Raw genomic sequence first — 20,769 nt, forward strand, 5'->3', positions numbered from 1 at the left:
CATATTGATGACATTAATCAGTTTTATGTAACAATACAAAATTTAGAAAATGTGTTATCAAAAAATTGCAATATTTCATTAGTGGCTTTTGATTCACCTGTAGCTTTTTATTGGTCTGAACAAGATTTCAAGATTACTAAAATGGACATTTACCTAAAAAGAATACTTTTAATGATACAAAAAGTCTGCAAGGACTACAAAGTTGTTACAATTTATACAAGACCAGAGTATTTCAGTAGTACTAAAGAGCCTATTGAAAAGCTAGAAAAGTGTAGCAAGCATCCTGCCAATGAACAAATTAATTATAGAATTCAAGTTGTGTTTAACACAAGTGAGAGTCATTATTTAAATATACAGTCTTATGATAAGATATTCAGAAGGGAATTTGATTTAATAAATGATGAGCTAATCCTACACTAGCATAGTCTAATAATAATAATAAGTGAGATACAAAAAATGGGCAGAGGTTAAAAAATAACTTGTATGTAATGCTTAGTGTTACCAAGCTATCTTGTACCTGACCTAAAAATGAGATTATTATAAAAAGTTGTCTTTATATATATATAATATATATAGACAACTTTTATAATATATATATAAAAATTCGGCTCGATAACGGCTGAACCAATTCTGCTACTTTTAGTCTTAAAATAATCCTTGAAGTCCAGGGAAGGTTCTAAAGTGACACGAAGTTCACCGGGACAGCTAGTTATAAGTATAATATCAGTATCTGAGTTTAATAATAAGTGTTTAGTATGATTAAAAAAATGTGAACATTCTAATAGTTTTTCTATTGACTAATACCTACAAATTACAATAATAAAGAAAATATCACAAGGTTTCACCTTTTTGTGCTTAGCCTTATCATGCATGGTAAACCAGCAAGGATTTTTGTCAATGTTTAATTAATAAGTTTATCATTAATTATAATCCTTAGTCCTTGCATAAATATATAATAATAATTTTAGCACATTAATGCTAAGTACTCGCATACGGTTTTGCTCGACAGTTTTATTCCGAATCGAAGGAAATGATATATTTGACATATTTAATTCCATCAAGCCGGCTCGAAGCAGGCTTTTGAGCTGTCAGTTTTGCGGTCCACTTGGTGGTTATTGCTCGATTTGGAGTAAAACTACTACACTACTACCATAGACTTAAGGAAAATTGTCTCTATGCTACTACTAATAGTACATAATATATCATTTTACAAATGTGATTCCTTTAGTAAGGAGTTAATGTGCTAAAATTATTATTATTAAGGACTATTAAGGATTATAATATTTAATGATAAAATTATTATTACACTTATCCTTGCTGTTTTACTGATATTATTTTATTGCTTTTTAAATACTTTACCATGAATTAAAACTAATTTTATCACATCATTAGATATATCACAAACATAAAGGCGGCTAGACAGTGGCTAAAATAATTGAGATTCTCCCACTTATTCATTGTGTGATAGTAGGAATACCCTGACTCTTGAATGGCAAACGATGCCTCAAACATTACACCCAAATAAGCTAAATGTATTATTGTGACAATAGAAAATATTGTGTTGACAAACATTGCAAGAAAACTGTTCTTCTTATACTTGTGCTCGCATTGTTTGACACATGGGTTGGCCAAACAGCACACTTCTAGAGCTGATGCAACTTTGTATCTGAAATTGTACTCTACATACGAAAATGTTCCAATGCTCAGAAGCACAGCTGAAAATTGAAAGTTGAAGCCGTGTAATAAAGATGACACAACATAGGTTAAGAATATGGCAGCGAACTGACCACACGTTTGACATGGTTTGAAAACATAATTTTTAAGCCATTGGTGCATGGGAATATTCCAAAAGATAACAACCTGCACTAGAGATCTGGGTAATTCAATAAACAATGGTTTTGTCACTTGGAGATCCAAGTGGCAATCATTCGTGAGGCCGAATCCAGCACTCGTCATGGATACTATGGACATACTGGAGACAAAGTAGTGGGACATCCTGAAAGACTGAGCATCACGGTATGCTACAAGCCATTTTGAAGTATCATCATCGATGTACCAAGGCACAATACAATTTGACAGTACTAAAAAGAATAGGGATTCCAATAATTTTAATACTATAATTTTTATCCATCTTCTACACAAGAACTTTACATTTAAATACTGGTTATATGCATGAAACTGTATCCAAGGTCCTAATATAGAGTTAGCCGGGCAGAAAACATAGCCTCCGAACTCCAGAGGGTTTAACATCTGTTTGAACATATTGCGATCTAAATCAATTGCAACAGATATTATTTTCATGGCTGCTATCATCTGAATACCTCTTATTTGTTGCCACATTTTTGGGTTTAGCACATAAACTTCACACGAAAGAAGAAATGATATGATCATTACGCTCATAATGAACCCTTTCCATCTATCTGTTAGTTGAGACAGCAATGCAATACAAACATATGACCCAACACATAATCCAATAGTCCACACAAAAGCTATTCCAATGTTTTGATAAAGTAAAAGAAGTCCGATAATAAGAGATAAGGTATGTTTAACGATTTGCGGTAGGGGAATATACTGCACTAACATCCGCAACGACAAATTCGCTATAAGTAAATCCTTAGCAAAACGTAGTCCTTCAAAGAGTGTTGGTTCCGCACACAACGTAATATAGTCCCAGCTATTTTCAACGTAATCGTCATCTTCTTCCATTTTTTTGCTTAAACCGGCTTACTGTCTGGAATTAACTTGAGTCACTAGCGAAGACTTGAATCGGCTCCATTGTAAACTATAGACACATACTGTACTGCATTAAACACGTCTTGAGATCACAGTGTTTGCTTTACATTATAATTTAAAAAGAACACCATGTTACTAATGTGCATAAAATATAGCAACTTTATTGGAAATTGCAGTTTAGAATTCCATAAAGTACGGTAGGTAGTAAAAATCACAGATTACTAGTATATATGGTAAAAATGTTGCGACCGGGCGGCGGGCACCGGCACTTTTTTTTTTTCTTCTATTTTGGCAACTTGACACAAAGGATGCGTATTGTGCCACAGACAGAGTAAAAAGGTGAGGAACGGCGGAAGGAATAAACACATCGTAGCAATTAGGACATGAAGATTAATTACCTGTGAAATGTATATTTTTCAGGATTATTCTTATGATTTACACTGCAGACACTTACAGCACAAGTCACTACTTTTAAATATAATAATATTTATTATAAATAACAAACAAATTGAACAATATATTGGAAATACCGAAAGGGCATAAAAACGACTGACGACTTTTGACGACCTGTCAAATAAAAGTGGTTACAATTATCATTAGACTGCCTCTCTCTTTTCATCTTGTTATAATTCCATAAAGGATTTTTTTTTCTCTCGCACTCTCTGTTGGTCTTTAGCATTATAGGTTTATGGCTATTCCTATCTCTAGTAGGGCAAAACCAGAGATAGATCAAATATTGGGAACGGCCATATAATGCTAAAGACCAACAAAGAGTGCGAGAGAGAAGAAAATCCTTTATGGAATTATAACAAGATGAAAAGAGAGAGGCAGTCTAATGAAAACTGTAACAACTTTTATTTGACAGGTCGTCAAAAGTCGTCAATCGTTTTTATGCCCTTTCGGTATTTGCAATTTATTATTTAAATCGTATGTTATTTTCAACAAATACTATTATATACTCGTATAACAATAATAACTTGTGCTGTGACTTGTGAGTGATTGCAGTGTAAATCATAGGAATAATCCTGAAAAATATACATTTCACCCGTAATTAATCTTCATGTCCCAATTGCTACGATGTGTTTATTTTTGCTATATTATGTCTTTAGTTCTCTATTTCAAATAAAATATTGTGAATCCTCCCTTTTACTTTCATATTTTGCGTAACTAAAGGTACTATTGTTCCTATATTAGGTACACAAATTTTGAAGAAAAATTTTTCATCAAAATTTTTTACATATACGCTAGTGCTTGAATCAAATTTATCGATATGCTTTTCGATATTTTACAATAACATAAATCTAAACTAAAAATCATTTACCTTTATATTTATCACCTTAAGCCCGGCCGCACAGAAAAATTCGGACGCCCGGCGGAACGCACTCTGTTCATACATAATATAGAGTGACTCTTAAACTAGAAGAAGGTTTATATTTATATATCATAATCATTTGTAAAATAATAATTTTACTCTTTATAGCTGTCCTTAAGGTTTTCTATACTTACAGTTGGTGTTTTTCCATCACCAGACCACCACTTTTGTGAACATGATACCTACTCGGAACAATACAATGTACAACAAAAGAAAAAAATTGAAAATTGGTTCATAAACGGCGGAGTAATCGTTGAACATACATAAAAAATATATCCACAGGCGAACGTCTAGACTCCTGTTCGGAAGTCGGTTCAAAATAATTGTAATAAAAATATAATGATATTTTATGATATGTAATTAATTTAAGAATAAAATATAATATACTATGTGTGTTGTTTACTTTCAACGTTTACTTTCAATGTAAGGACTGATTTACCAGATAGATTTTACCTGAGTAATAAATAAGTAACTTTATAATGTGTTAAGTGTATATTATTTACCCCTATAAGAACCTCATGTCATAACATATCCGACGATTGAAAAATCATTCCAAAAGAAAATGTGTATCTACTTTTCAATCGTCACCTTTTTTTGCCAATTAAAATTTATGATACCTAATTTGAAATGCAAAACTGTCAAAGTTGCATATTATTTATTTCTTAAAGAAACTTAGGTAAAATAACTCGAACGGACTAAACTATCGATAGCAAAATACTATACTATCGATAGTAAAATATACATCACTAGCACACGCACTCATTGACAGATCGAAAATGGTCACGCATTTTCGAGTTGTCAGGTGGTCTATACGACAGTATATATTAAGTCTATGGGAACGGCCGTTAGTCTGTGATTTATTATCTATAATATCATACTATAACTAGTAATCTGTGTTATCTATGGTCACTCTACAAATATATACTAGTAATCTGTGATGGTCACTTGTCGTGAATCGTGATTGTTGTACGTGAGAGTGGATTTTCCATTATATTTATTTAAATGTATTAAAAATAATACTGGATACAGAACTGTTTTACAGCAATCTACATCAGTCGTATGCAGTAAAGTGACAAATCTACGTACCTTTTAAGGGAACAACTGTACTAAAGAATTCAATAAGTGTCAGTGACGCGGTTTAGCTCCGCCATAAATGTGTACTATCATTACGTTTTTTGTTTATGATGTTGAATAAATAAGCTTCAAAATGGCAAGTCCTTCACCACAAAGCAGTCCCATGCCTCCCCCGCAGGCCCCTAGTCCTATGGGGCCGCCAACTCAAAGTCCGGCTCCACCGCAATCGCCGCACAGTCCGTATAATCAACAACATGTAAATGGACCACCTCCACCCGGGTCCGCACAATCACCGATGTCGAATCATATGCCTCCTTCTGGCCCGCCTCATCCTGCTAATAATGGTGGACCTCCCGGGCCCGCATCGCACCCTGGAATGCCTCCGTCTGGCCATCAAATGCCACCTCATATGGTGGCGCCGCATATAACTGGCCCTCCGAATCATCCAATGGGGGCTGCTGGGTCTCACCCCCCAGGACCTAACGGGCACACAAATCCGCAGCACCCAGGCCAAGGACCTCATGGATATATGCAGCACCAAATTGGACATATGCCTCCAAGCCAGGTATTTATAAACAGTACTTAGTATTTAATTGACTTAAAATTTTTATTTTATAATAATAACCTATTTTTAATATAATAAGTAATAAAATTATAAATTTAACGAAAATAAAATTATTGTGGCATATAATAAAATTGAATTCTCTAATTGTTGTGATTTGTTAAATAGTGGACCATAAAAAAGTTTAGCTATTGGAAGTGATTCACTTAAAATTGTTGTAAACTGTTCCGTTAAGGCTAATAAATGCTTGGGCTCTTGAAGAAAAGTACTCTCATCGTCCATGTGTACTGTAAACACAATAGGTGTATTTAATTTCATCTTCACCCAATCTGCCACTGTTCCAAATCTGTTGTCTACAAAATAAATTGTATTTGAATTATGGTCACTGTTAAGCATCTGTGTATTAACGCACAATTTTATTTTATTGACTTATGAATGCAGTCCTGTTATAAATGATTTTAAGAACATGACTGCATTCATAACTGAATACATTAGGCATCCATTACATGTTAGGTTTTGCTGCCAGTTTTACCACAGTCATGACTGTGAGTGTTGAATAACCTGCTGTGTAACTGATGGTTGCATGAAATTGATTGACAGTTATCTGGATATTTTGGTTTTTATGTTCTGCAATCATGACTTTTGAGTAAATGTTTAATGGCATTTCGTCAATCACGCGTCAGTCAGTCAGTCGTCCATAATTATCTTGCATGAAAATGTGTATTCTTTGTGAAGTTTTACGTATGACTGACAATCAGTCGGAATGACTGTGTAATGTGAAATGAATTCCAACAGTCAAACGAAAGTCATGATTGACGGAATTGACTGACCAGGACATGACCGTCTAATGGATGCCTTATATTTTTTTGTGGGACGATACACAAATAAATGCTTTACAACATCCATTATAGGGATCAACTTTAAAACTGTCTATGATTTAACAATAAATTATTGTTATCTGCTTAACTTACAGAAAAGTCTCTCTGTCTGCCCAACTAGAAACTGAGTATTATACTGAGCTTCAACTTTTCTTTGTGCCTGGTCTAAAATTTCTTTCTGGAAAATTTTATTTTAAAATAAAGTTGCCAAGTGTATACTGTACAATTACAGCTAGTGTGCCTGATGTTATTTTTGATTTGCATTAGACGTAAGCTCTATTACTGAATTAAATATGAATTTCATACCACAATGTGATAATTATTACTCTGATAGTTTGAGTATGCATATGGTATAGTAATGCAGTTGCCATAGCCATATAGATTAATGAATGCAATCATATCTAAGGCAACATTGTCTAAGGCCGCTGCCAAGCCTCTTGTCTCATTTTCGGAAACTGGTGTGCATCCCATATTTAATGGATAAACATTTTTGAGATCTGAAAGAGTTAATATCAAAAAATTTATTTATTTCATATATCCAGTAATAGCCTATTCTTATATATAAGTTATAACATATTACATAGAAGATGACATAATAAGCTGTTAAGAAACCTTTTATGTCCTCCTTAAAATACCAATTCTTTGCTATGTTTACTCCTATGAAATCAGATCCATTGAAGCAACTTTTCTTGTGTATAGATCGGTTCTTCTTCCACAACCAGCACTGAAAAAATTATTAATAAAAATATCAAACCAATACCTAGCCTGCATTCACACAATATGTTTTGCTCGAATTCGTAATAACAACTTCAAAATTATAAATTACCACTTCTTTACTGAACACAAAGCCATCTGGATTCAAGACAGGAACTATAAAGAAATTAAAACTCCATAGTAGTCCCAATAATTCATGCCTTTTCTGTAACAAAGTGTCTAAAAAATTAAGAATAATTGATGAAGATATCCAGTCCATTCCGTCTTCACCACCAATGATAAAAACCACTGGGTTTTTTCTGTTATATAATGATAATTTGAGCATGATCACATCTCTCCCTTCATATGTTTTTGCGATGACCTCCTTGGAAAGCATGTCTGAATGTTTTTCAAGACATTCTTGTATCCACAATAATATAGATGGCCAGTCATAAAAAGATTCGGATATAGATCCTCCTGTCGAGTTTGTAGGTTTTCTAAAATATAAGAAAGTAATTCAAAATGGTGGAAAAAACTGAATACTTGGTTTTTTGGTCAGAACATCAGTTGTTGGGAGTTGGGACAGCTAGTCAAGTATAGAAGGTTGCTAGTTAAAAGGAAACTTACTCTTTCTTTAAATCACCTACATACTTGTATTGTATACTCGTTCTATAGAGAAAAGATTCAAAACCCAAGGCTGTTTCATCTCTCACTAGTACTTTTGTAGGTAAATCTGGCCCGTTGGTGACATCGTTTATAAAAAATATTTCTTGTTCCTCTTTATACATATTATAGAGCTGACTTTTTTCAACTTCATTAAATGCTGAAACTTCATAGCAGTAAAAAGTATAATCATAATGACCTTCAGCATAGTAATTATTCATTTTAAGAATAAGCCAAAATATTATATACAAGAGGTTGCACTCCATTTTAAATAAAGTGACAATATAAAATAGCTGAAGAGTGTTGTTGTTTGTTATTAAATTATAATCATTACTTTTTCACATAAAACAACCTGGACTCCAGACTATAATGCCATTTAAATTGTATTTAAAATTACACAGTCTGCATGGCAATTGGTTGCTTGTAACAAGTAACAACCCTTTTTTGACATTCCATATTATGATCTAGACATGTAGTAGTGATTAGGGTGACCCATGAAGATAATAAATAACAGAATGTGTTTTTCAAGTAGGCTATGGACAAAAAAACATGATTGGTGAGAAACCAAAAAAAATGTATTTTAATTAAAAATTGTGTCCTCAAAAATATATAAGTCTATCAATAGTTAAAAGATAATATTAAGTAAAACCTTCAATAGGCAATGTTAGTATGTAAGTATGGCTGTACTTATCACTTAGTTGACTTAGTCCTGATTTTAAGTTTGTATTAATTTGTCGTAGGGGCCTATGGGAATGGCAGGAGGTCCGCCGCCCCCCGGAAATGGTCCGCAGGGGCCTCCAGGGCCGCCTTTACCTCTAGGTGGTCCACCGCCGCACGGCCACCCCCAGGGAATGCCCCCCATGCCGCCTCATCACGGGATGATGACCTCGCAGGGCTACTCTCACGGGCCCCCGTCATCAGGTGCTCCGACTCCACCCGGTGCGCCGTCCGCCCAACCCCCCGGGACGCCCCAACAACCGCCCACTGCACAAACTCCGCCCCACGGCTCCGGCCCTCCTCCCACTTCGTCCGCAAACGGCGCCTCGTCCTCGCCAATGCAGGGCTCCCTCGCCGCCTCGGGACCCGACAACCTTAACGCCCTGCAACGAGCTATTGATTCAATGGAAGAAAAAGGACTGCAGGAGGATCCGCGCTACTCTCAACTCCTGGCGATTCGCGCCCGTACCAACACACAGGATCCGAGCAAAGGATTATTTTCGAACGCCCAAATCAGCCAACTCAGGTAGGTTGAACTCATTTTCGAACTTCTGCAGAGGAATAGCAATGTGAATCTACCTTCGCTATTTGGAGTATGCAAGATGTTAGTGTAAACACCGTTATCCTTGAAACCATCAAATGAGCCCGTCAAAATGAAATAAACAACAACTCAAAAAAATTCGTCATTATACCCATACAAATTGCCGATCCGGGCAATTTGTATGGGTATGAAGACGGCATTTTTTTTTGAGTTCCCAGCATTGTTCTCATAGAAAAAGTTGTTCATTTTGACGGGCTCATTTGATGGTTTCATGGATAACGGTGTTTACACTAACACATTGTACATATATGTAGCAAAATTGTGTATTTTTTGTAGGGCTCAAATAGCAGCTTACAAGAACCTGGCGCGCAATCAGCCCATAGCGCAAACTATCGCGCTGATAGCGACGGGCAAGCGCACGGGGGAGGTTCCACCGGAGTGCCCGACGCCGCCCGCGCAGCCGCCGTCGCCGTTCGGGCAGGCGGGCGCGGGGGCCGCGGGAGGCGGAGGCGCGGCGGGCGGCGACGCGGCGCGCGGCGGTGGCGGCGCCCCGCCCACCCCGCTGCCCATGACCGGCCAGATGGCTCCGCCCACTCAGCCCACGCCGCCGCTCGTCAACCCGGTATGTGTTATATATTAGGATTCATGATATTTCCTCAATACAAAAATATTTCTACAATAAATACAATATTTTGTCTTTGTCACTTATTTTGGAAAAGATTGACAAATAACAGACAAAAATCATTGTATAGTGTACCCGGCGAATAGAGGCGATCATCAATGACATAAGAAACACAGGACCCGAAGCAATTGTCTATGTATAGAATTGATTACGTCAAGTCGTCGAGAAATGCATAATCATATAACTATCTCCTTTTTGCCTAGGCTTTTTTACGTAAGTGAAAAAAGATAACTATAAGTTTGAGGGTAAACACTCAAACTTATAGTTATTTTGAAAGAAATATTTGCCAAAATGCCTCTTTGCGACCAAATCAATTGTCATCCGCCATTACTAGCCTGCAATATTTGTGGTAGGCAAGCTGTCAACGTACGTAAACAAACAACATTTATTTAAAAAATTTCGACATTATTCTAGTTATTATTGGTAAAAATTCTTTTAGGAAGTGAAATTTGGAGTGCCGAAACATGACCAAGTGCAGTGTTATTGGATGCCGTACTCGAATCCGAAGAAAACAACCAGATTTGTCTTTACATCAGTAAAGTTTAGTATTTTACTTCGAAACACACCAGATTTTTTAATTCAGACGATTGTGTTTGTGAAAATTATCTATTACAAAAGGTTCTATTAATTTCACCGCTTGGTTCCCTATATTTTTGATGTTTTCCGTATACAATATTACTACCACGTATTTTACGTGGTAGTAATATTGTATGAACAATAGTGATTGCCTTTATCGATAATTTTATTTAAAGTTTTTTTACCTAGTTTCATCACTTTTAGAATGTATATGTGTTTATTTCTACTTTTAAATTACCTAATGATGAAGCAAAAAGAAAAGAGTGGATAAATATTATAGGTGCAGAAAATATTAGCATGAACAAAAAAAAGGATATAATATGTCTGCTCAATACATTTTGAAGAGTGGTGTTTTAATAGGACGTTGGGCAGATTAAAACTACAAGATGATGCTGTACCATCAAAAATATTATTCGTGGAGGCTTCATGTAGACGTTCTAAAAGTGTTAGGTTTGTTAACCTATTTAGAAATAAATATTTTGATTTTTGATTTTTACTAAGCGACAAACAGTAACTACCTGGTTTGTGCTCATAATATTATAGGCTCTATGGGTAAGGCCAAGTTAGCCTCTAAAAAGTTTGTTCTTAACAGAACTAGGCAGTATTTTTGTCCGGAGTTTCAGTCCAGTCGCTTCACTCTGCATCCTCTATCAATTGTATCACTGGGAGTATTCTGAAGTCTGAGGAATTGTTTGCAATCATACCTCCTGCAATTTTTCGCCATCGTTCCACGCGAAAAATATACCATCCACATCACCTTCATAAGTGATAGACTTCGACCGCGCGTTTTTCGCGTAACTTTCTGCCGCGCACTGTAAAACTCGAGAACGAACTGTCACCAGTAGTATTACTGGACCAGTACGATTAGCAAACCTTTAAGAAAAGAGCATAAATAAAAGGCATAGTTCCTATTAACAAAATTTTATTTAAATAAATAAAATTTAAAGAAATATCAGTTTACTGCAGCTAACTACTAAACCTATATTTTATTTGTTGGACTCAAGTAACACTGTGGTAACACCCAGTTGAATAAACCACCTTATTGTAGACAAAATGAATCTTGTCTTTACTTTTATAAAAATTGTAATTGAGCAGAGGGCACCAGTTTTTTTTTTATTTATGTTTATTATAGTCACCTTTACTATTATTTAGAAAAGTGTCGTTAATATGGTTTGAGGGTTACGTACCCATTTAGTTAAAATCGGGAATATATATTACTAACACTTCGATGTCTGTCCGTCTGTCCGTCTGTATGTCACCAGGCTGTATCTCAAGAACCGCTATAGCTAGATTTCTGAAATTTTCACAGATTGTGTTTATCTGTTGCCTCTATAACAGCAAATACTAAAAATAAAATAAATATTTAAGGGGGGCTCCCAATTCCCTTATAAGAAACCTGATATTTTTGGCCTTTTTTGTTCGTAATCAATAATGGTAACAATTAGGCACTTGAAATTTTCACAAAATCCTTAATTATATTTTTACTTTAATAACTAATAATAAAATTAAAATAAAGTAAATATTTAAGGGGGGCTCCCATACAAAAAAACACATTTTTTTTTCTACTTTCACTCTATACCGGTAAGCAAACCTTCGTGTGCGAGTCCGACTCGCACTTGGCCAATTATTTCATTCAGTGACGTCTCTTGTAAAATCCGCCGTTTTACTTTTTAGTCCACAAAATTTGAATTAAAAGACCAAATTAGGTGTTTGCCTTTACTATTATTTGGAAAAGTATCGATATCGATATTTTTGCATCGTCTCTAGTAAAATCCGCCATTACTAGCCTTCAAATTTTGAAGGCAGGCGCGTTCCTTTCGTGGTTATTTCATGTCCTGTGTTTCTTATGTCATTGGCCATCATTGACCTTTTTAGTCTAAGAGCTATATTATGAAAATGCTCGCACTGTATTCAATTTACTTAAGAAAAAATTTGACCTTTTATTAAGACAGATTATTATAGATTCATAAACCTCTTGATAACTCTTAGAACGATAATCTCTAGCTATTTATGTGTTCGAAGTGATATAATTCATACTCAGTTCATATCGAGTATGCAAAATGCGATATTGCCTTTAGACTAGTCACTAGCCACACTGATACTCCTTTGTCAATCGCGGTTTATAAGTAAATGATGCAATATGACTAGTGTTTTTTAACAGTGGGTCAATGACAGCTACTGCCTTGATTCGCCGGGTACACAATAGCTTAATGATTAAGCCAACTTTTTTTCTTAGCAAGAGCAATTGTTTTTTAAGAAAAACTGCGACACAGAATTTTACTATTACAATGGATGAAAAATTAATATTTTCTTGGCATCGCTACAGCCGCTAGGTGGCGCCCCGCCTGTCCGCGGGCTGGCTCCGAGAGGCCCCGCCCCCGCTCCTACCGGGACTCCTGCTCAAGCACAGGTAATACCACAATAATAATAATTACAAATACATAATATTAACCTTCTTACTAATATAAATATTGTCCCTTGCAATCCTTGTCTGTCATGTAACTTTTTTAACGTAACAGATAAAGACAGTATCTATGAATACCAAATCTGCCGTGTTAGTACTTATAATATTAAAAAGAGGGATAAAGGGGTATGAAGATTTTTATATGGAGCCTGGCCGACCTACTGTAATTTTACATGTATTATATTTAACATTACTTTGCCATTTTCAGCCTGGCGTGCCTACTCCTGGGGCCAAACAGAATCGTATCACGTGTATCCCGAAACCTGTTGGAATTGATCCTATACAAATTTTAAATGAACGGGAAAATAGGTAAGATTTACGTTTTATATAATTTATTAATTTAGTAACATCTCCGTAAATCAGAAGGTGTAGGAAGTATTGTATATCTTTTTAAAAATGTTGGACACTTTTAAGCAATTTTAGGTGTCACGTGGATTGCGGGATTCGTGTAAATAATAACAATCCGCATGCGTGCGCAAATCCAACATGGACTTGAAACGCTCTTAGGGAGTATCCGCACTGATTCGAAGTGTGGATACTCCCTAAGAGCGTTTAATTGCGTGACTTTTATTCTCGCGAATTATTTTCCGTGCGTTTCATATAAATTTACCGCGAAAATTTTATCGCAAATGTGGACACTCATAAGTCATAAGACTCAATGTGTTACAGAAGTGTGAAAAAAAATTCGCGTGATTAAATCTCGCAGTGCGGACAGTCCCTTAGATTTAAATTTGTGGTGTTTCTGGGGATCGGTATCGAGGTTGGGTAAACGGGGGTCGACCTCTAACTATAGTTTTTGCGTTTTATGATGATATGCGTGACACATTATAATTGACAATAGTAGGGAAGTTACCTAACAAAAATTAATCGATAGTTTAAAAATATCGAATCACTTCGTAAAGGAATTGCAATCGAAATTATCGATTTCGTACTAACATTTCAGTGGTGCCGGCGATTTAAGATGGCCGCCCTTTTTTATCGATTTGATTTCGATTCAACAGAGTCAATCTCTATTGACATAAGTTCCGTTTCATGCATATGACATTTTTCAAATGTTTTCGTAACAATAATTTTATACTCCTATTTCACAGTTTTTTATTATCAACCTTTAAGTATTAATTTTTATTAACCTTTAAGTAGTGACGTGGGTGTCCCACAGACGGCGTGTTGACAATTTTCTCCGTAATTTAGTCGTTTTAAATATTTATCACCCGCGCGCCCCGCTAGCTTCTGGATTTGCGATTCCCGTTGGCCTGTCGAGTTCGCATTCTCGTCGAGTTAACAGTTTTACGTGTATGGTGCTTTGGTGTGCTGAGAGACGTAAGGTCAGTATTAGTGTATTTATTTTTTTGGACGTCACGTCCTGGTTTGTGTGTGTGGCGGTATTGACGCGGTTTGAAGGAAAGATTAACGGTAATCACGCCAATTCGTCACATTGGGACGAGGAATAGAGATTCCTCGACGTTACACACAACAATAAGCAACCAAAAACAACGAGCACTCACCAGATTTGCTGGAAGACGCCGTTGAGTGGGTTCAGTAGCTCCTCGATACGTCTGTTGGTTCTGTGGATGTCCTGGGTAAATTCAGCTGGCCAGCTATCACGTTAGGATTTAGGATTCCAATGTCCACACACGATTCACCAGTAATTTTGGTGGAACTCGCGATCGCGGTAATGTGCAATTAATTAGATGCACGCGTTACAAAGTCTTGAGACGCTCTCGGCGAGAGGCGGAAAGCGAATATGGCGACTCCCGCGTCAAAACAGCGTCACAGGATCGTGTCTCGCACGTCATTGGCTACTATCGTTGTGTGCGTTAACAGGTGACAAGTTGACGCGCGGTAAATATGAATTTTGAATTATTGTAGAAACGATACATTCCGCCCACCAAAATACCAACTGGGATTTTCTTAAACTGATAAAAGAAACGATAAAATATGAATAACTTACGGTACTAAGCTTAAACTGCTAGGTTGCTACTAAAACTAAGCGGTAATTGATTCTATTTGTCATTCCATAGGAAGAGGACACAATTTGACCAGGGGTCGTTTGAGCAAATGATCATGACGAGTTCGTATAGTTGCCACCCGAACTACTCCATCTGGTCCAGGATGTAGTGATACTACGCGTCCCAGCGGCCAGTGGAGCGGAGGTCGATTGGTATCTTTAATCAACACGATAGAATTTATTGTTAATGGTTTTGAATCTTTGGTCCATTTCGCTCGCTGAGTTAAGCCATGTAAGTACTCATGCCTCCAACGTTTCCAAAACTGCTGTTGATAAGATTGAATCAGTTGCCACCGGTTCAATCGATGAATTTTAACGTTAGTGTAATCTGGATCCGGAACTGTGGTTAAGGGTTCCAACGTTAAAAAATGACCCGGGGTCAAAACGCTTAAATCGTTAGGATCCGAACTCAGTGGACACAAAGGTCTGGAATTCAAAACGGATTCGATTTGAGTAAAGAGCGTGGCAAGCTCTTCAAATGTCAAAGCTTGATCCCCAACGATACGATACAAATGTGATTTTGCGGCTTTAATTTGGATTTCCCATGCTCCTCCGAAATGGGGGGCAGAAGGGGGATTAAATTTAAAAGAAATTCGCTCTGCTTGCGAGGCTTGTTCTACATATGATGCGAGTTGTGCGCTCGCGCCTACGAAATTGGTACCGCAATCAGAATGGATTACGTTACATCGACCGCGGCGAGAAATGAATCGGCGCAATGCCGCGATAAAACCATCGGTCGATAAAGTAGATACTACTTCAAGATGCACGGCTTTTGTACTTAGGCACACGAACAAGCATAAATAGGCCTTATCTAGCTTAGCGCCCCTATGGGTACCTAATTTAATTCGAAAAGGCCCTCCGAAATCAACACCTACCTCTGAAAACGGTTTCGTTTGATTAACGCGAAAGGCAGGCAAATCACTCATAAACGGTTGTAAAGGTTTCGGGTTAAGACGATAACATCGTATACATTTCGAAAGTTGATTTCGAATTGCACGTTTTGCCGCAAATATCCAAAATTGTTGTAAAACTAAATAATGAGTCGTATTTAGACCTGGATGAAAGTTGTTTCGGTGAACAGATTCGATTACGGCTGTTGTAAGAACACACTTCCTTGGTAACAAGGCAGGGTGCTTATGTTCAAATTCTAGGCCTGAGTGAGCGAGACGTCCGCCCACCCTGAGAATACCTAATTTATCGATAAATGGGCTCAGCTTTCGAAAACTTCGCGGTAATGATTTTCCATGTTTCAAGTTTGAAATTTCTAATGAAAAATAGCGATTTTGAAAATGTTTTACGATAATAAGTAGCGCACGATGACGCTCGACTTCGTTAATAAAATTAGTTTCGTACGATATGCCTGTGCGGCGCGCTTTATTAGCAAATCTAAAACTGTAGGCTAGAATGCGACAAATTTTGTCAAGAGATGAATATTTCTCGAACATTTGATCGATAATGGACGGTTGTTGATCGGTATTGCTTTTGTCGATTACGAGAGCTACGCGACGTTGCTCAGATAAGACCACATCATTGTTAGCATGGGTCCTCGATATGTCCTCTGGCCAATGAGAAGGTGATTGGGACAGCCAGTGAGGCCCCGCCCACCATAGTGAATTATTCAATAGATCGCTGGGTAATTGGCCACGTGAACAGACGTCTCCGGGATTCGTAGCAGAAGGAACGTACCTCCAGCACTCGGTAGGTACGATATCCTGGATGTGACTGACACGATTTGCGATAAAAGTCGCCCATCGCGACGAAGGCGATCGCAACCAAGCCAGGGCAACAGTGGAGTCACACCAAAGGAAAATCTCATGAATGGGAATCCGTAAGGTATCCCTGACGAACTTCATGAGATCGGCGAGTAGAACGGCTCCACACAACTCTAAGCGAGGCAGCGATTGCTTCTTAAGAGCAACGCGAGCTTTTGCACAGACGATAAAAACACGTACAGAACCGTCAGACAAGGTCACACGTAGATAAATGACAGCGCCATACGCTAATTCAGAACTATCGCAGAAACCATGTAATTGATACGATAAAGCGTTTTTAGTAAAGAATTTACGTGGAATCTTTAGGTTCTTAATTAAAGAAAGCTGACGAGAGAAATTGTTCCATTGGGAAACAATTTCCGGTGGAGGAGTTTCATCCCACGACGAACCGATAATCCAAAGTTTTTGAATTAAAACCTTGGCAAGAATTGTTAAAGGGGACAAAAAACCTAAAGGGTCAAAGATTCTAGCCACCTCACTTAGAATCGTTCGTTTGGTGCAGGAATTGTTTGTCGGTTGAACGGTAAAAACGAACGAATCCGAGGCAGGCTCCCATTTGAGGCCTAAAACCTTGACAGTTGTGTCTGTCGCTTCGGTAAAAGTTCTAGATTCCGATAGACAAACCTCTGAGGGAAGATCACTCAGAAGTTCAGGGCAGTTACTTACCCATTTTCGCAGCTCAAAGGAACCACGACCAAGAAGAGCGATAACCTGTGATTTTATGTCACGTGCCTCCTCCAGCGAAGAACTTCCGGTAATGACGTCATCGACATATATATCGGAAGTTAGAACGGTTTTAGCCTTCGGGTACTCGTGACCTTCATCGTTGGCTAATTGCTGGATGACGCGACATGCAAGAAATGGAGCAGAAGAAACTCCGTACGTTACGGTATTCAAGATGTACTCTTGAAGGGGCTCATTTGGATGAGCACGCCACAAAATACGCTGATAATTGCGATGATGAGGAACTAAATTAATTTGACGATACATTTGACGAACATCACACATAAAAACTACTTCATGTTCGCGATAACGAAGAAGGATTTCAACAATATTGGACTGCAACTTTGGACCAGTCAGTAGTGTGTCGTTTAGCGATTTGCCGGTAGCATCCTTGGCAGACGCATCAAAGACGACACGAAGCTTAGTCGTCGCGCTATCCGGTCGCAGAATGCAATGATGCGGTATATAATACCTTCCCTGTCCGACTTGTTTAGGAGACACTAATGACATATGCCCACTTTCGTTATAATCGGTCATAAAATCAATATATTGTTGTTTAAGATCCGAATCACGAGAGAGACGTCTTTCAATAGCATGAAAGCGTCGAAGAGCTATATCTCTAGAACCTTCAAAAATTGGCTCTCCGTTATCCTTGAAAAGAAGAGAAACGAAATATCTACCTGTCTCGTCACGGTAGTGATTATTGGTGAAAGTACTTTCACACAATTGATCTTCTGGAGAAAGACGAGAGGAAGATGGAACGGTATCGATTTCCCAGAAACGTTGAACGATAGTATTTAAATTATTGTCAAGAGCCTGAGAAGCAGGCATACCTAACAAACACGAAGAAGCGAGTTTACTTTTACCTAGGAGAAGCCATCCGAAAATAGAATTGAACGCTTGTGGTTGAGAAGCGCTAACCTTTATACGTTGCTCAAGAAGCGACTCAGCGAAAACATCGGCACCCAACAAAACGTCAATAGGACCAGGAATGTCAAAACCAGGATCAGCAAGCGGTAATGTTTTAACTTCCCACCCAATCGTGTTGAGCTTCGCTATCGGTTGCTCGCCGCATATGTTTGGTACAACGAACATATCAAGACGGAACTTATCGTTATTGTTAACACCTATATCGCAAGTAATCACGCCGCCCACCGCAGCAGGATTACTTCCTAGGCCAAGAATTTTGACGGAAGTAGCGATAGGCTGCAAGCGCAGCTGTTGTGCAGCTCGAGCCGTTATAAAGTTATTTTGACTTCCGGTATCAAAAAGCGCGCAAAAACTATAAAAATCGCCGGATGCGTCGCGAATCTGTATTATGGCGGTCGCTAGTAACACCGTCGTCGGAGACGGAGAAGAAATTTCCTTCGATACTAAGGTCGTTGAACTTGACTTGTCATCGGATGACACGGAATTAGTTTTCGGTTCACTCTCGCGATGCAAAAGAGTGTGATGTTTACGTTTACATTGTTTACACGCAAATATTGAAGTGCACTGTTGCACAGAATGTGACGCGTTCAAACAGTTGTAACACCATTTCCTGTCAGTGGCCACGGCCATACGTTCATCCGTCGATTTTGAAAGAAAAGATTGACAAGCCATTATGCTATGTTTATCGCCGCAATAAGAGCATTTACGACCAGGCGGTAATGTAGACGATACCTTAGTAGGGCTGCCGTTCCGTGCAGCGCCAGTACTAGTACGAGAAGAAACTAGTGTGACATTTTGTCGCTTCGATCTCAACGAATTTATCGGAAACTCTTTAGACAATGGCGCGGATTTGTTATTAACAGTGCGGTCGGTAAAATGAGTATCACGAATCAAAGCTTCACATTTTGAACGCAAAAAATCTTTAATTTGAATATAGGATGGAAGATCCACATCACTATGTTTTTCTTCTAATTCGCGTCTTAATTTAGGATCGAGCTTCGCTAAAATGTGATAACTAAGAACAAAATCCCACTGCTCGACAGGTAAACTTAATTGTTTCAATATAGTTAAGTTTTCTTCGATAGTATCAAGCGAGTTTCGAAAATCGTGAGCGTTACCTATTTTAAAATTAACTTCTAAAATGTCACGCCAACATGTAAAAGCTAGTTCGCGTTTATTCTCGTATCGATTTCTGAGCGCATCGTATGCACTATTGTAATGCTCCGCCGCGACAGGAAACGTCCGAATTAACGATAAGGCATCACCGCGTAAAACGGAAACTAAATAATGAAATTTCTCAATATTAGTTAATTGAGAGCACTCGTGAATCAATGCGTTATAAGTTGAAATGAATTCCGGCCACGATTTTATAGCCCCTGAAAATGTAGGTAACGATATCTTCGGTAAACGTATGTTGCTACCCGGCGCAGCTGCGACTGAGTAACGCCGCGACCGCAAGTCATCCGGTTGAGAAGATGAACTCGGTTCATATTTACGTTGCAGCGTAACCACTTGAAAATACATGTCGTCGAACATCTCCTGAATCTCGTTATCTTTGTCGTCGACGTCATCCTTTAAAAGATCTAAAATTATAAAATGCGCCTCTTGAAAGTCGTTAGCAATAGATTTTAATTCTTGACAATATGAAAGAAATAACTCGACCTTTGATTGGTCAGACTGAGCCGAGTTCCCGACGTCCAAGGCTCTCGCTATACGATTATATGCGATAGTGCGTTTACGACGCAAACTAGGTAAATTATTAATCGTATAAGACGATTCGATACATTTCTTAACCGTAGGTTTAGATTTACGCCTCGCTAGATAAGACATAATTATAAATCACCACAACAAACGATAAGGTTAAGTTCGTTTCAATCGATAATAATAATTGAAAATGAATTTTAAAAGTACGTAAACAACTATGCAAGTTCGAGGAATGTGACTTGATATAAATCTAAGCCACTGAAATAGACACTGCACTATTATAGAAATTATTTAATGTCTATGCAAGAATGTTTTACGAAAACTATTACGATATACTACTAATCGTTTGAAAATATCGATAAGAATATTGTTTAGTAGAAAATAAATTATTAACTTCACAATAATTAATTTATGAAGTGAAAAGTTCCAATCGTTACGTGCGATATGCGCATCTACTGTAATACATCGATGGCCTGAAGTTGCGTAAACAACTTGAAGTACCTAATATGCCTCGGTGCGTTTGGTACGGTGCGTTGCTAAGTTCACTCGATACGATATTATTTGCAATAATGCTAACTGCAAATTGTTAAGAAAAGAAAAGAACATGCAACATTGAAATAGAAATATCACTAGACAAAATTAGGGTTTTTCAAGTTGGAACATTTAAGCTTGAATAG

The 20,769-nt window shown here is 37.6% G+C and overlaps 2 protein-coding genes across 2 annotated transcripts in view; one reads left to right on the plus strand and one right to left on the minus strand.

Annotated features, from left to right (window-relative positions):
- Positions 1-1,329: 1,329 nt before the first annotated feature.
- LOC121729795 (protein-serine O-palmitoleoyltransferase porcupine) lies at positions 1,330-2,939 on the minus strand. The gene has a single exon (XM_042118420.1). The coding sequence runs from the start codon at positions 2,704-2,706 to the stop codon at positions 1,381-1,383; it is 1,326 nt and encodes a 441-aa protein (XP_041974354.1). The 5' UTR covers positions 2,707-2,939; the 3' UTR covers positions 1,330-1,380.
- A 2,125-nt stretch (positions 2,940-5,064) lies between these two features.
- The window catches only part of LOC121729794 (ATP-dependent helicase brm), a 39,102-nt gene continuing 23,397 nt past the window's right edge, over positions 5,065-20,769 (plus strand). Inside the window, exons 1-5 of the mRNA XM_042118419.1 lie at positions 5,065-5,744; positions 8,716-9,218; positions 9,570-9,855; positions 12,818-12,901; positions 13,164-13,264. Coding sequence (XP_041974353.1) covers positions 5,313-5,744; positions 8,716-9,218; positions 9,570-9,855; positions 12,818-12,901; positions 13,164-13,264 — 1,406 coding nt within the window. The 5' untranslated portion in view covers positions 5,065-5,312. The remainder of the gene's footprint in view (positions 5,745-8,715; positions 9,219-9,569; positions 9,856-12,817; positions 12,902-13,163; positions 13,265-20,769) is intronic.

This window comes from Aricia agestis, chromosome 8 (genome assembly GCF_905147365.1).
Source record: "Aricia agestis chromosome 8, ilAriAges1.1, whole genome shotgun sequence".
Lineage (NCBI taxonomy): Eukaryota > Metazoa > Arthropoda > Insecta > Lepidoptera > Lycaenidae > Aricia > Aricia agestis.